This window comes from Nicotiana tomentosiformis, chromosome 2 (assembly GCF_000390325.3).
Source record: "Nicotiana tomentosiformis chromosome 2, ASM39032v3, whole genome shotgun sequence".
Lineage (NCBI taxonomy): Eukaryota > Viridiplantae > Streptophyta > Magnoliopsida > Solanales > Solanaceae > Nicotiana > Nicotiana tomentosiformis.
Genome location: NC_090813.1, coordinates 141670134 through 141683710, shown reverse-complemented (window position 1 = coordinate 141683710; position 13577 = coordinate 141670134). Strand labels below are relative to the sequence as shown.

Below are 13577 nucleotides of genomic sequence, written 5' to 3'. Positions count from 1 at the left end.
CAAAATATAACATAACCTAAAAATGACAAAAAGTTCTATTTATACTAAGTTGAAAATATATGACAAAAATGCCCCTACGAAGGTTGTGCGACCGCGTAATTCTGAGTGCGTCCGCACTCTTGCTTTCGCGGCCGCATAATTCTGATGCAGTCCACATTCTACTCTTTTGGATCTGGGTTGAGCTGAACTTTCGCAGACCGCATAATTCTAAGTGTGGTCGCGCTCCAAATTATACGGCCGCATAAAAGTGATGTGGTCCGCACTTGCTTGAGTTTAGATTGAAATCAACTCTCTGATTCTTCATCTTGCGGACCGCATAATTTCGATCGCGGCCGCACAAGGGACTTCTGCTGCGTACAATTCTGGTGCGGTCCATACTTCTTTCTTTTTCTCAAGTTGTCAGCTCTCTGAATCTCAGTCATTGCGGTCCGCGTAATTTCAATTACGGTCGCACAAGGACTTTCGCGGCTGCACATTTCTGGTGCGGTCCGCGCTCATCATTTAGCGCAAAATCACACTCTCTGAATCTCCCTCTTGCGGACCACATAATATGATCGCGACCGCATCATGGCTTTCGCGGCCGCACAATATTTATGTGGTCCGCACTTCAGAACTCTTTGCTAGCCTTGGTTTTTGTTCAAATTTTGACTCCTTTGTGAGTTGATTTTGATTCCTTTGGCTCATTTTGAACAATTCTTGCAAGCAAGCATATTTCATTAATTTTCGAGAATACCTTCAAGCATTTTTGGCCTAAAACACAAGTAAAAGAGAGCAAATAATAGGTTAAAATCCCTACTTATCAGATGCTGTTTTCGGGAGCGGAATGTTGGTTCGCTTCGATGGCCACATGTGGATTAACGTCAATCGGGTCCACGGCCCGAGTCCCAACGGGGTCAGCGGGTGGCCTTTCTTCCCTGGGCGTTACGTTGTAATTCTCACCTTGATGGCCAGATTCGTTGTCGATATGTAGGGGCATTAATTGAGAGTTCGTCATTTTTAGCCTGAAATCAAAGATACTTCCAAGAGCAAGTGTAAAAAAGTGTGTTTTTAAGAGATTTGTATCAAACAACCACTATTATCCTTAGCCCCACGGTGGGCACCAAACTGTTTACCCGAAAAATGAATAACAATTGAATTTATACGCGGTTCTAAGGATACGTAAAATAACTTGGTACAAATCGAGAAAATATATTAATGAATATCAAAATTAACTGTAAAATAAATAAATACAAACCAAACGGATCAATTAGCTTTGGCTTTCGAGTTAGATTACTCTCCAACCGAGTGAAAACTCTGCTAAAGTATGAATAGAGTAGCAAGGTATTGAGAGCTTAAATAAGATAGTATATTGCTTTTTATTGTATGGATCTCCCCTACAAATGATCAGACAACCCTTTATATAGTAGGAAAGTCCTATTTTGGATATAATTAAAAATACATAAGGAATACCATAATAGATTAATTAATTGGTCTCTCCTTGATATGCGCCGGGATTTCCGCCGAGATTCTCCCCCTAATTGCGGATATAACGGCTTTTTTATTTTTTGGCTCGATCTCGATCTTGGCCGATCTTGATCTTGGTCGGTTTCTGAGTCACGAGCTCGGCAATCCTAACTTCGCATCATAGCTTGATATTATACGAGGTTTAACCTTGATCTATCATATTCGAGTCTCAATTAATCATATAAAGGGCAAGCTTGATTTTGACCGTATACAAGTAGTTTGGAAACATTATTTTTGTCATATATCTTAACTGTTCCTATATTAATCCCGATTCATTTTTTTCCTAATGATTTTTACTGGTGTAACACACAAATTTTCTTAGAAGCATGTTCTATACATCTTGCAGTGCCGGAAGTCTTACATACTTTTATTAGAGATGATATACGAGGAACCATCTAATGACACATATCTATGATTCTTTCTCTAAGATGAAGCAACCGTAGGTTTGATCATGTAGTCTTTGACTTATTTTCTCATTGAACTAAAGGTGCGAAGTAAATTAGACTGATAAAAAATAATCACAATTTATCACTATATTATTCATTTTCAATTGATGACTGACTATTATATAAATGTTGACCTTAGCACATAACTGTCCATTGTAATTTGCAAGAGGAACTTAACTGCCACATGTAAATTGGAGAATTCATATATTGATATTTGTATCTAATATCAAATTTATTAGCCAATACAAAAAGTTTTTCGAAAGATGTATATCAGTCCTTATATGATTTTTATAGTGAGCAAATCATACAAGAAATAAGTGTTAAGTATTTTGATCAACATTGACGCTGCCTTTTTGCGTGTGGGGTGTGTTTGAGACCTCATGCTGGTCCAGGTCCTGGAGTTAGGCTTGGAGATTCAAAGCTTGACGAGTCTATTATCTAAACTGTTGAGTCGACTGATAAAAATCACATGCGGTTCATCTTTTAATGCTAATATTGAGCGAGATTGATCCCTATAAATTCAAGATCCATAATTCAGTCACCAAAATCTAAATAAATTCACGCAAAGTTAGCATGTTCAAAAATTAAGCCAAGCATATGGCTGATCCAAAAGAGATCCTACTTATAGACTAACTCAGTTTCATTTTTTATTAGATCACGAGAAAATATTATCTAGGCTCAATTTTTGTTAGATCTCAACATTTTCTATCTCGAACTTGTGTGTAATTTCGATCTACTGTTTTGAGTGCTAAAGTGTATTGCATTTTCATGCTTACACTAGAACGCTAAGGGTTTCTTTAAAAGACGTAAGACATGAGCAAGTAATTAAACATTAAAACAGAAAGTAAGCAACAATTTAATAAACTTGTAACTCATCAACTCAAGGACCAATTCAAAAAATTATTACATTCTCAATAAATTAAGTAGTACTACATACCTTCCCAACTTCCCAAGTTCAAAATGCTGGTAACATGAAATGCAAGTTAGAAGAATTTAACTCTAGTAACATCAAGAAAAGGAACTTTCAGGTGTTAATGTCTATAAACATTTCCAATACGTTCGAGGAAACAAAAGCTTTACATTATTTTTGAAAAATAAAAGATATACTCATAATTAATTTTTGCAAAAGCCTACGTTGGTTATTTTAATACGTATGTAAAAACTACTTAATTATTTTATAAAATTCAATGAGGTTTTTTATGACTGCACCAAGCATGGTCCAGTTTTACTAGTTTGAGGTAAAAGAAAGGGGAGGAAAAAATATAGAAACCCTAGCGACTTATAACCTATTTGGTCAAACTTTTAAAATCAGCTTATTTTGAGATAAATTATTTTTTTTTTCAGCTTCTCAAAATATAGTCTAAAACCAAACAACTTAACTAAAAGCACTGTCAGTTTTGGCCCAAAAATAATGTTAACCAAACGGCCTATAAAAAAGGAAAAGAGGCGCAGTAGTTGGCAAAAAAAAAAAAAAAAAGCGCAGCTATCTCCTTCTCCGAACAAAATTGCAGTAGCTTTCTCCACCATTGTTTCATCCATAAAAGCTCCACCAAACCACCAAAATAAGCAAATGTAAAAGAACACCTTCTTCCCCTGTTAAACACTATCCCTCCTCCACCAAAACACCACTGTTTTCTCCCAAAAACGACCTCAAATCAGCCCCCAAAACCATCTCCCTTCCACCTTAAAAGAACCCCCAAAACGCAGCAAAACCAGCTGCGAAATCAGACCAAAATCGAGCTGAAAAGGGGACCAAAATCCAGCCCAAAGAGCAGCAAAACCAGCTGCGAAACTGCTGAAAAACAGCCCCAAAACTCAGCAAAATCAGCCACAAAAATCAACCAAAAACAGCCCCAAAAACCAGCTATAAACCAACCCGAAAATACCACAAGAAAGAACCACAAACGGGCATAATCTATTTTTCTGTTCTTCGCTAGCTCGATCGTTCGCGATTCCTTTTGGGTTTGGCGTGTTAGCTTTCGTTTGAGGTCGCCGTCATTGGTTTTCAGGCGTGGTCCTTATCCTCGGCTCGATTATTGAGTTATAGAAGTTTAAAGTTTGGATTCGGCCAATGTAAGGGTTCGTTTTCTAATCCTAGCATTTTAATCTTATTTTGTGCATTGCTCAAATGAATTCATGTTATTCTTCGTGAGATAATTCTGTTGAATATATTTTTGGATGTTCTTTGTTTTGTTTAGTACATGTTAACGAATTAATGCGTTGCTGTAAAAGTCTAAGTCTTTTCTCTTTTCTTTGTAGAAATTTTATTTGAGGAGATTTACACTTTTGATTGTTGCTTGACTATTGATTTCTTTGTAGAAATTTTATTTGAGGAGATTTACTCTTTTGATTGTTGCTCGAGTACTGTTGAGTTGAAATCACGTTGCAATAAGTTTACTGGTTAGACTAGATCTTTGATATCCTGCAGTAGGCTTCACTGAGGTGAATGCTTAGGCTTTAAGAGTAACATTATAGTGCTCAATGGATTTTGGGCCTAAGTTTAGTATAGTAATGGGGGCTGCTTGAAATAATTTTCAACGAGAAGATAAAGAAAATTTGGCCCACTTCCTTAAATAGAATAAGCACAAGCAGGCTCACTTCTTTCATATTGAATGATGCCAGTCACCTCCATATCTTGGCCCATTAGCTTAATAATTAAGTCACATCATTTCTCCACAACAACTTCCATAATTTATGACCTTACAACAATCTCAAATTAGTTTAGAAAAATAACTCATAATCACTAGCATGCTTTTAGGCACGTAAAATAATCAATCATCATGATTATGGGTACGGTTCTCGTAGCATAACTGCGATACTTAATTCCAAAATTCAAGTGCGCATTTATGCGACTTGATCTTTCAATTTCAAATAACAATAAACAGGTCATTAAATCATGGGTATGTACGCGTGGCATGATTTTCGACGCGTACAAACAACAAGTGCGCGACAACGTGACTTGATCAAAATAAATTCCATAATTCATTAAAATATGTAATTAAAGGCGGTATAAGGTGGAAATGAAAATGCAATTCCATAAAAACATGTAATAATCCGGATGAACTATGCCACGTATAATTGTTAAACGGTCGTGCTAAAACCACGGAATCCGAGAGTGCCTTAGACCTTCAGCCGGGTTAATAGAATTCCTTACCCGGTCTTCACTTGGAACACCGGAAATAAATAATTTCAAGTGGCGACCCCTTAAAATCAATAAATCAATCCCTTTTTAAATAATGTCACAATGGTAATCCCTTCCTCCCTCAACCAATTTCAACAAGAAACTGCTCAAAATAATTTAACAACCCCACCTACTACCACCTAATGTCACATGCATGGCCTATCTCCAGCTCCATAACCTAATTAAACCTATAACAGTTGTACAAAGGTTTTAGGACAAGGTCTTATCCGGGTAGATGATGGTCTAGTGAATGATTCCCTTGAATCTTCAAGACTGGGGCAGGGATTAATGATCAATGCACTTGGGCTCTTTCCTCTCTCTCTAAAGTACTCCTCTCTCTCTAAAATATGTGTTTAACCCGGCCAAAATAACCCCAAAGTAGGGGTGGACATAATACCGGCCGAACCGAAAAAATCGGTCGAACCGTGAATTTCGATTTTTCGGTTTCGGTTTAAACGGTTATTCGGTCGGTGTGCGGTTTTTAAATTATTAAATTCCGGTTTTCGGTGCGGTTTACGATTTTGGTGTTTTGATTTTCGGTTAAACCAAAAAACTGAAATTTTGGACTCATACCCAAACAGGCTAGTGAAGTTCGAACCTCATACCTCAAGGATTGATGTGTGGTAACAACTCTAGTGAGAAACTACAGTTAACATAATTTAATATAGCAACCATTTTTTAGTTTTTGTATTATAATTATGATTTTAGTCTGTTTACTGGTGACAGTTTACTTGGACGATCAAAAGGATCTCGGTTTGCACGGGTATTTTGTACTTTGTCATATAATATAAGTCAATTGGGCATATATAGTTCTGCTCTCTGCGTAAATGCACTACAATTTGCTGCTATTCAGATGTTTTCTTATATATCATGCTTTCTATTATGAATTTGAACCCGTCAGTTCTGCTATTAATCCAATTTCGCCTGAATAAACATTGTAACGATTCCTCGTATATCGTATGTGCTATCATTATCATGATAGTACATTTTCATAAAGTTGTTCCATTGAGTGGTAACAACCCCAGTTTCTGGTTTTAACCTGTACTGAAAACTCCATCAGAAAAGCAACCAACATGTTTCAGCAACTTGCTGTATTAATCAAAATCTTGAACCATTAATAACCGAAAAACTAAACCGGAAATAACCGAGCCGAACCTTGAAAAAACTGCACTGAACCGTAAATACTTTGGTTTGATTTGGTTATTAATATTACAAAACCGAAAACCGATAAACCGAACCGTACTTTCATAATAACCGACCGAACCGACCGACGCCCATCCCTACCCCAAAGTCGTTTTATAAGAAATGGGGTCGGGTTATAAAAATAGAAAATGGACCCTCCGAACTCAACTCTGCGATCGCACAATGGATCGCAGAACAAGTATGTGGCCCGCAAAAACAATCCCAAAAACTAGGTTGGTCTGGACAGGTCTGCGGTCCGAGACCAGTTATGCGGCCGCGAAATGGACCGTAGAATCACTCTTCGAAATTCTTCATGCTAAATTTGCGACGGAAGTGCGAACCGCGAAACGGATTTGCGATCGCATAATGGACCACAAAATGACCTTCAAAATTCAACAAATTTTCTGCTCAACTCCGCGATAAATATGCAGTCGCGAAACAGACCGCATAATTGCCTTCTTCTGCCAAAATTTTCACAAACTCCTCAATGCATTTTTCAACCCAAAAAGTTTGTGCCGTAGTCTACTTTGGCACCACAAAACCTTAAATTCCTTGGCGAAATTTTATGGGGCCTTACAGAAATCGAAGAAGAAACAAACTTTACTTGATTTGGTTTGATTGTATATGCACACAAATAATGTAATAGTTGGTTTACTTTCATTCTAAGAAAAAACCAAAGCAAATATACTATGAATGACCTTGAACTATTTATTTATTTATCTATTTGAAACACCCATATGGCATGACTTAGTTTTGGATATATTCCTATATTTTAAAATCAAACACTTATCCCCTATATTATGAAATTCTTACATATGCACCCCTTATGAGGTACATCTATACCTAAGTATACAACAACAATAATAATATACCCAATATATACTTACAAATGGGGTCAGGGAAGGTTAGTGTGTACGTAGACCTTACTACTATCTTGTACAGGTAGAGAATCTGTTTCCTATAGACCCTTAGCTTAGGTAAGCACAATATCAGCAGTAAAGAAATGCACTATAAAAAATGAACAAGTCATGGAAAGGAAACATAAGTAATAGCAGGATATTAACAACCGAAACAAAAGCAATATCATGTAATTATATGAATCCAAGAATAAGCCACAACTAGAGTAATACTAAAGCTACCAGTATATAAGGGAAATATGCTTTACTACCTACTAACCTTCTACCCTAATCTTCGACCTCCACAACCTCCTATTAAGGGTCATGTCATCAGTAATCTGAAAATGTATCATATCATGCCTAATCACCTCTCATTAATACTTCTTAGGCCTTTCTCTTCCCCTCGATGGACTCACCATGTGCAACCTCACGCACCTCCTTACTAGGGCATCCGGGCATCTCTTCCTCACATGCCCCTACCATCTCAGCCTCACTTCTCGCAGCTTATCCTCCACGAGAGCTACCCTACCTTGTCCCGAATATTTTTATTCATGATCCTGTCTCTCCTAGTATGCCCACACATCCACCTCAACATTCTCATTTGCACTACTTTCAACTTCTAGACATGATAGTTCTTAATTGGCCAACACTCCATCGCATACAACATAAGCAGTCTAAATATCACTCTGAAGAATTTACTTTAAGTCTTGGTGGCACCTTTTCCATATTATGTGTTTGCTGAAAAGAATGACATCTTTTATATCTAGAAATAATTAATGTAAATTTAGTTTACCTTAACAAGAAGCTTTTATAGACACCCAAGTGTTTTGGCATATTTAAAACTACAAGTGGCAAAAATTTTCCTTTCTTAAATTTCGTGTCAAGCAAACTATGCCATACATTGATAAAAGTGTCAACAGAGGGAGTACTAAAGGTAATAGTCTTAACTTGGCTCTTTAAGTTGAATTCATTTCGGGTAGCATATTTATGTTGACAGAGGAGGATTTTAAAATCTTCTTATTATAAGACTATAGTTGAATTACAATATACTAATAAAATTAAGGATGTAATTTCCATCTCCTAAAGACAGTGCAGATACTGAGATACATATAAATGCTGGAAATATAAAAGAAACAGAGCAGAAAAAGAAAATTTAGCTACACTAATACATCCACTTCCCCTCCCCACACCACCATTCCCCCAACCCCACAACCCATTTACACCTACCTACCCGTTTCAGTCACATGACAGCTCCTCAAGAAAGGGATTACCAAAGTCCACAAGAGGAGAGAATCAAGGGAAGAAGCGTAAGTGCAACTGACCTTGAACCCAACGAAGAAATGTCGTTACGTCGCAGCTATACAAGAAGGAGAAGAACTAGCACGCTTATAGTTACAGTTAGCCGACTCAATAGAAGAATGAAATAGGTGGGATCAGAGAGGGAAGTGACATCCAACTTGGGAAGCTCGGTACGACTAGTAAGAGGAGTGGCCAAAGGACGAGAATCAAGCATGTCTGCACGAGGCAATAGATCTAGGGCATATTTCTGTGCTATCTTTCACTTTGGCCAGATCAAGTATCCGTCTGTTAGAGACGGGACAGCCCGAAAAGCATTACATAAATAAATAGAGTTTTAATTACACTAAATACTTCTGTAGTTTCAGACACACTCCCTGTATTTCAAAATCAAACACTTCCCCTATACTATGAAAATCCTATACAATATACCATATGAAATAATTCCCACGTTACAATATAATTATTATAAATATGAAGTATATCCCATATTAAAATATAATTATTATAAGATAAATTAAAACTATAAATGAAAAGTTATTATGTATTTGTTTTTATGAATTTTAAAAAAGAGTATAATTATTTTTTTTGAAATCTATATTCAAACCTTTGATTAAAAAAGAGAATAAATATCTTTGAAGTATATATCTTATGAAACTCTTAAATAGGAAATGAACACTAATTATTTAGTGAGATGACTAAAAATTTTACGTATTTGACACAATATTTTTATTTTTCGAAACTCACAAATATAATAGTGCTATCCCTATTTTTTCTAAAAATATTTACACCTCTTAAAACGCTGGAAGTAGTACAAGCAGACAACTATATGGTTTTCCTAGTAGGTCATATCCAGTTTGCACCCTCTCAGCACAGTATAGTTCTCACTAACGCAGTAAAGCCAAGATGCCTGAGAAAAATTGCTAGTGACATTAATTAGCATTGATATTAACAAGAAAATGACATTTGGTTGGTTTCTTTCAATTTGGTGGAATTCTATTAGTTTAATCTGCTTCTATTCTTCTTTTTATTAAGCATAATTAATATTTGACTAAGTGCTCCTTGTTTTGTCTTCACTTCAGATTGACTTTTGGAGGGGAAAAAAAGGCTATGGAACAAAATCTTTTCTTTCACTTGGGAAGTTCCAGCCTTTCAGGTTATTTCGCGGTTGAGTGGTCAGTCATCTGATTGTACTACTTCCAGCGTCTGGCAACTCCATATCCAGAATTTGTCTAAGCACTCCAAAGAAAGGTGAGGAGGAGCAATCGGACTTGAAAATAAGCCTTAGATCTTTTCCATATTGATGAGAGCTCTTTAAGGGCCTTTGTTTCATTCTGGGTTTTGGACCTTAGTTTCTTTAATCTGTTCTCCAGATGGTAGAATCTTCTACATTTATATACAAGATTTAAGCATAACTTGAGTGGACAAGAGAAAGATAGCCTTTACTGAAATGCTAAGGAGGGTAGAAGAAGGTTGCATTGTCTCGATATTGAATTACCATCAGAAGCGTACTCTTGTGAATGTAAAGCTAAAATGGGTTAAAGATAGTGTCTTGGACAGTGTAGTAGCTGGAGGCAGAGAACTAAAGGCGGGATCTACACTAGTTTCCATCATTGCCTCACAATCCAGTTCTGGTCTTCCTATTTACCATCTCACAACCAAGCGTGGGCAGCTTGGGCTCCCTCATGAATTGAAAATCTCCACTTTCCTTAGGCGATACCCAAATATTTTTGAGGAATTTTCTTGTCGTGATAGTGCTGGCACTCCTGTTCCGTGGTTCAAATTAACTCCTGAGACCCTAGAGTTTCATCATGAAGAAGTTAATGTTCTCCGCGAGTGCAGCACGGATATTGTTAGTAGGCTGAGAAAGCTTTTGATGATGACCAAGGAGAGGATGCTTCCTCTTCAGACAGTTGATCAACTAAAATGGGATTTAGGCTTGCCACATGATTGTGGTAGTTCATTGGTTATAAAACATCCTGAGCTGTTTAATTTGGTGGACCTTCCCGATGGTCGTGTTGGTCTTAAGCTTTTAGCATGGGATCACAAATTAGCTGTTTCCCATTTGGAGGCAAATTCTACAAGGGGAAATGGGACCTTGATGTTTCCTATTGGATTCACCCGGGGTTTCGGGTTAAAGAGAAAATGCATGGAATGGTTGGAGGAATGGCAAAAGCTGCCTTATACTTCTCCTTATGTGGATGCCTCTCATTTGGACCCAAGGACAGATGTGTCAGAGAAGAGAATTGTTGGAGTGTTTAACGAGCTTCTGCACCTCATCTTACAAAAGAAAACAGAGAGGAGAAACGTTAGCAATCTCCGCAAGCCATTTGAATTGCCTCAGAAGTTCACAAAGGTCTTTGAGCGGCATCCTGGGATTTTTTACATTTCTATGAAGGGTGACACTCAGACTGTCGTCCTTAGAGAGGCTTATAATCGCGATCAACTGATTGAGAAGCATCCCCTTGTTCACATAAGGGAGAAATTTGCGAACATGATGAAGCAAGGTTTTCTAGATCGTAGTAGGGGGTTATATAGAGATACTAACCAAGGCGTAGAAGAGGAGTCACTGACAAGTAGTTTTGTTGGTGAAACCTGTGGAACTAGATATAACTCTGGTATAGTCTCAGATTCTGATATGCTTTTAGAACATGAAGCAAAGTAGATTAAGGTCCTTCAAGAATTTAATGTTATAAGCTGAGATGTGATTGGCACACTATTTGAAGTTCTCAGAAACCTGTGGAACTGTATTGGATATGCTTTCAGAATACGAATAGATCAGATAGAGGTCTTTTAAGTTCTGTAATTACAAGCTGAGATGTGATTACGTGTAACTTTGCGATTCTCATTTTCTGATCTGAATTTGCGAAGAAGTTCTTTATAATGTTGAGGAAGTTCTCCCTAGTCTTGCTTATGATATGGTCCTCATCTTAGTTACTCAGAACAGGTCAAAGAAGACAGCCATTTTTAGATCAAGATGAAAGAAAATTAACAAATGCAATTGAAAGTTGAGGTGAGAGTGTGGATTACTCCCTTCATGAGCATCGTTTCAGAGAACCACCTGTGGAGTGCCCTTGGGTGTGTCTCAAAGATATGTTTGACAGTCTTTTGTTCTCTAAGAAGAATTCAGCTGGAACTCTTGCAGCGACTGACTCGGTGGTGTCATAATATAATGGTAAGGATTGTTTATCTTTAACAAGTAGATTTATCAGATTTTAGTTTCTAAAGGCTGGATGAAGGCTTTGAGATTCTGTTAGATACTATGCTCATGTTGTTCTTTGAGAATGCTATGAGACAGTATATGTGATAGTTTATGTCAATGTTGTCATCAAGTTCTCTCCATGATAATCATTTATTCTTTTCTGTGTTGTCATCAAGTTATCTCCAAGATATATCATTTATCTGTCTCATTAATTTTGACTTTCAGGTCTCATGAATGAATCTGGGCACATGTGGAAAAAGAAACTTTTAAGATGTCCCTGAAATGGACACCATAAAATTTAGAATGTTTGAGACACAAAATTATTTTGGAAACCAAAATGAAATACCGCCTGTCTCAATTTATGTGATGCACTATCGTTTTTAGTTTGTTACAAAAGGAATGATACATTTTTATATTTAGACAAAAGTTTCTAAAGTCTTTCCTTCTTAGACAATTGAAGTGCTCTACAAATAGTGTACCCTACACTTATTAAAGTGTAATAGCAGTGTTGGAAAAACTACTTATCTAAAAGTTACTGCACTCCCATACAAGGCCTTAAACTGATGTAAGAACTTTCAGTGATTTTGTTGATTTCAAAGTCTTAAATAACTGCGCAAATGTTGCTCTGAAACTATGCATGCTTCTTACTTTACAATTCTGATTTTGGAGATTGTCATAATTCTGCAATCTGGTTGTATCATTTCTGATTACCTCAAGGGAGTAGAGGAGCAAGAAGAAGAGGAGCACATTTCAAGAGAAACCATTTCCTTTTGGCACTCGTTTTAAAAATGAGTAACTAGAGAACATGGATTGAGTTTTGATGCTTAAAAAGCAGTATTGTTTCACTTGTATGTATGAGTTATTGTCTCTGGCTTTTACGTGTTAGCTTTTCCAGCTGCTTAAAGACTAGATAGGTTAGATAATATATCATCTTTGGATTACCATCTGTAATCAGAAATGAGTGGGACTAGATTACCATCAATTTATTGTTCCGTGCATTTCTAACAACCAAGAGGGACAATTACAAACCTAGTTGCAGATTACAAACAGTATATTCCTTATTAGTTTTGCAGGCCGGAGGATAGCAGATAGCCTTGCCCATGCCGTTGCTCCTCCTCCCTGGGTGACATGTCGATGGCATTCGTATCCACCCATATTTTTTGTATTTATGCCAAGGACATTTCTGGATACCATTTAAAACAGAGAGCTGTATTCAGTAAATCTTGAATCTTGAGTTTTCATGAGTCGGAACCTACAATCTGGCTGTTCGTTTTCACTTTCTGGCAGCTTTCTCAATTCCTATTCCATTTTCCTAGCACTCAACATTTCCATTGCGTTAGGTGTGTGCTTTTTCTTTTCAAGTTAGCTACATTTTCTCTGATAAGCCTCTATGCTACTGAAGTAAAATTGTCACACCAGGTTTTACCTACTCTCAATTATGGGTCTATTTTCTACAGGTTATAACTTCAATTATTAGGCTTGAAAATGTACATTTGTAAAAGGCATCAACTTTGCAGTTTGATTTGTTTTATTTCCATGGTGGAATGAACAGTATCTCTTTAAAGAATCTGTTGATTTGTGAATAATTCCCCTGGGTGCCAATTGACTTCACATTACTTGTGCAAGACTGACTGTTAAAGATCTTATACTTTTTTTTTTTTGCAGAATTGACTTTGAGGCTATAATAATGGATGATTCAACAGCGCAATCATTAAAAAAAGAATCAATTTTCAGTAACCAATTAAAATGCTCAGCCCCATTAAAAGATTTATCTTCTCTCTCTTTTTTGTTTTTCCAGAAAGAGGCAGATTATGAGAAAGGAAGATGGAGGAGAATAGTTTGGCTCAATGAATGAACTGTCCCTCCAATAA

At 36.8% G+C, this 13577-nt stretch overlaps 1 protein-coding gene across 8 annotated transcripts; it reads left to right on the top strand.

The window, feature by feature from the left end:
- Positions 1–3388: 3388 nt before the first annotated feature.
- On the top strand, positions 3389–13271 carry LOC104117547 (protein WHAT'S THIS FACTOR 9, mitochondrial). 8 transcript variants are annotated; one of them, XR_001973499.3, is made up of 4 exons: positions 3389–4028; positions 9587–9755; positions 9878–11679; positions 12772–13271. XR_001973499.3 is itself a non-coding variant. In XM_009628612.4 (2 exons), exon 2 carries the CDS (start codon positions 9955–9957, stop codon positions 11167–11169), a length of 1215 nt encoding a protein of 404 aa, XP_009626907.1. In that variant the 5' UTR covers positions 3389–4028; positions 9587–9954; the 3' UTR covers positions 11170–11881. The 8 variants fall into 8 exon arrangements, 1 of the variants encoding a protein (XP_009626907.1); XR_011414290.1 differs by having other exon boundaries at positions 9587–11332; positions 11459–11679; XR_001973498.3 differs by having other exon boundaries at positions 3389–4022; positions 9587–11679.
- The last annotated feature ends 306 nt before the right edge of the window (positions 13272–13577 follow it).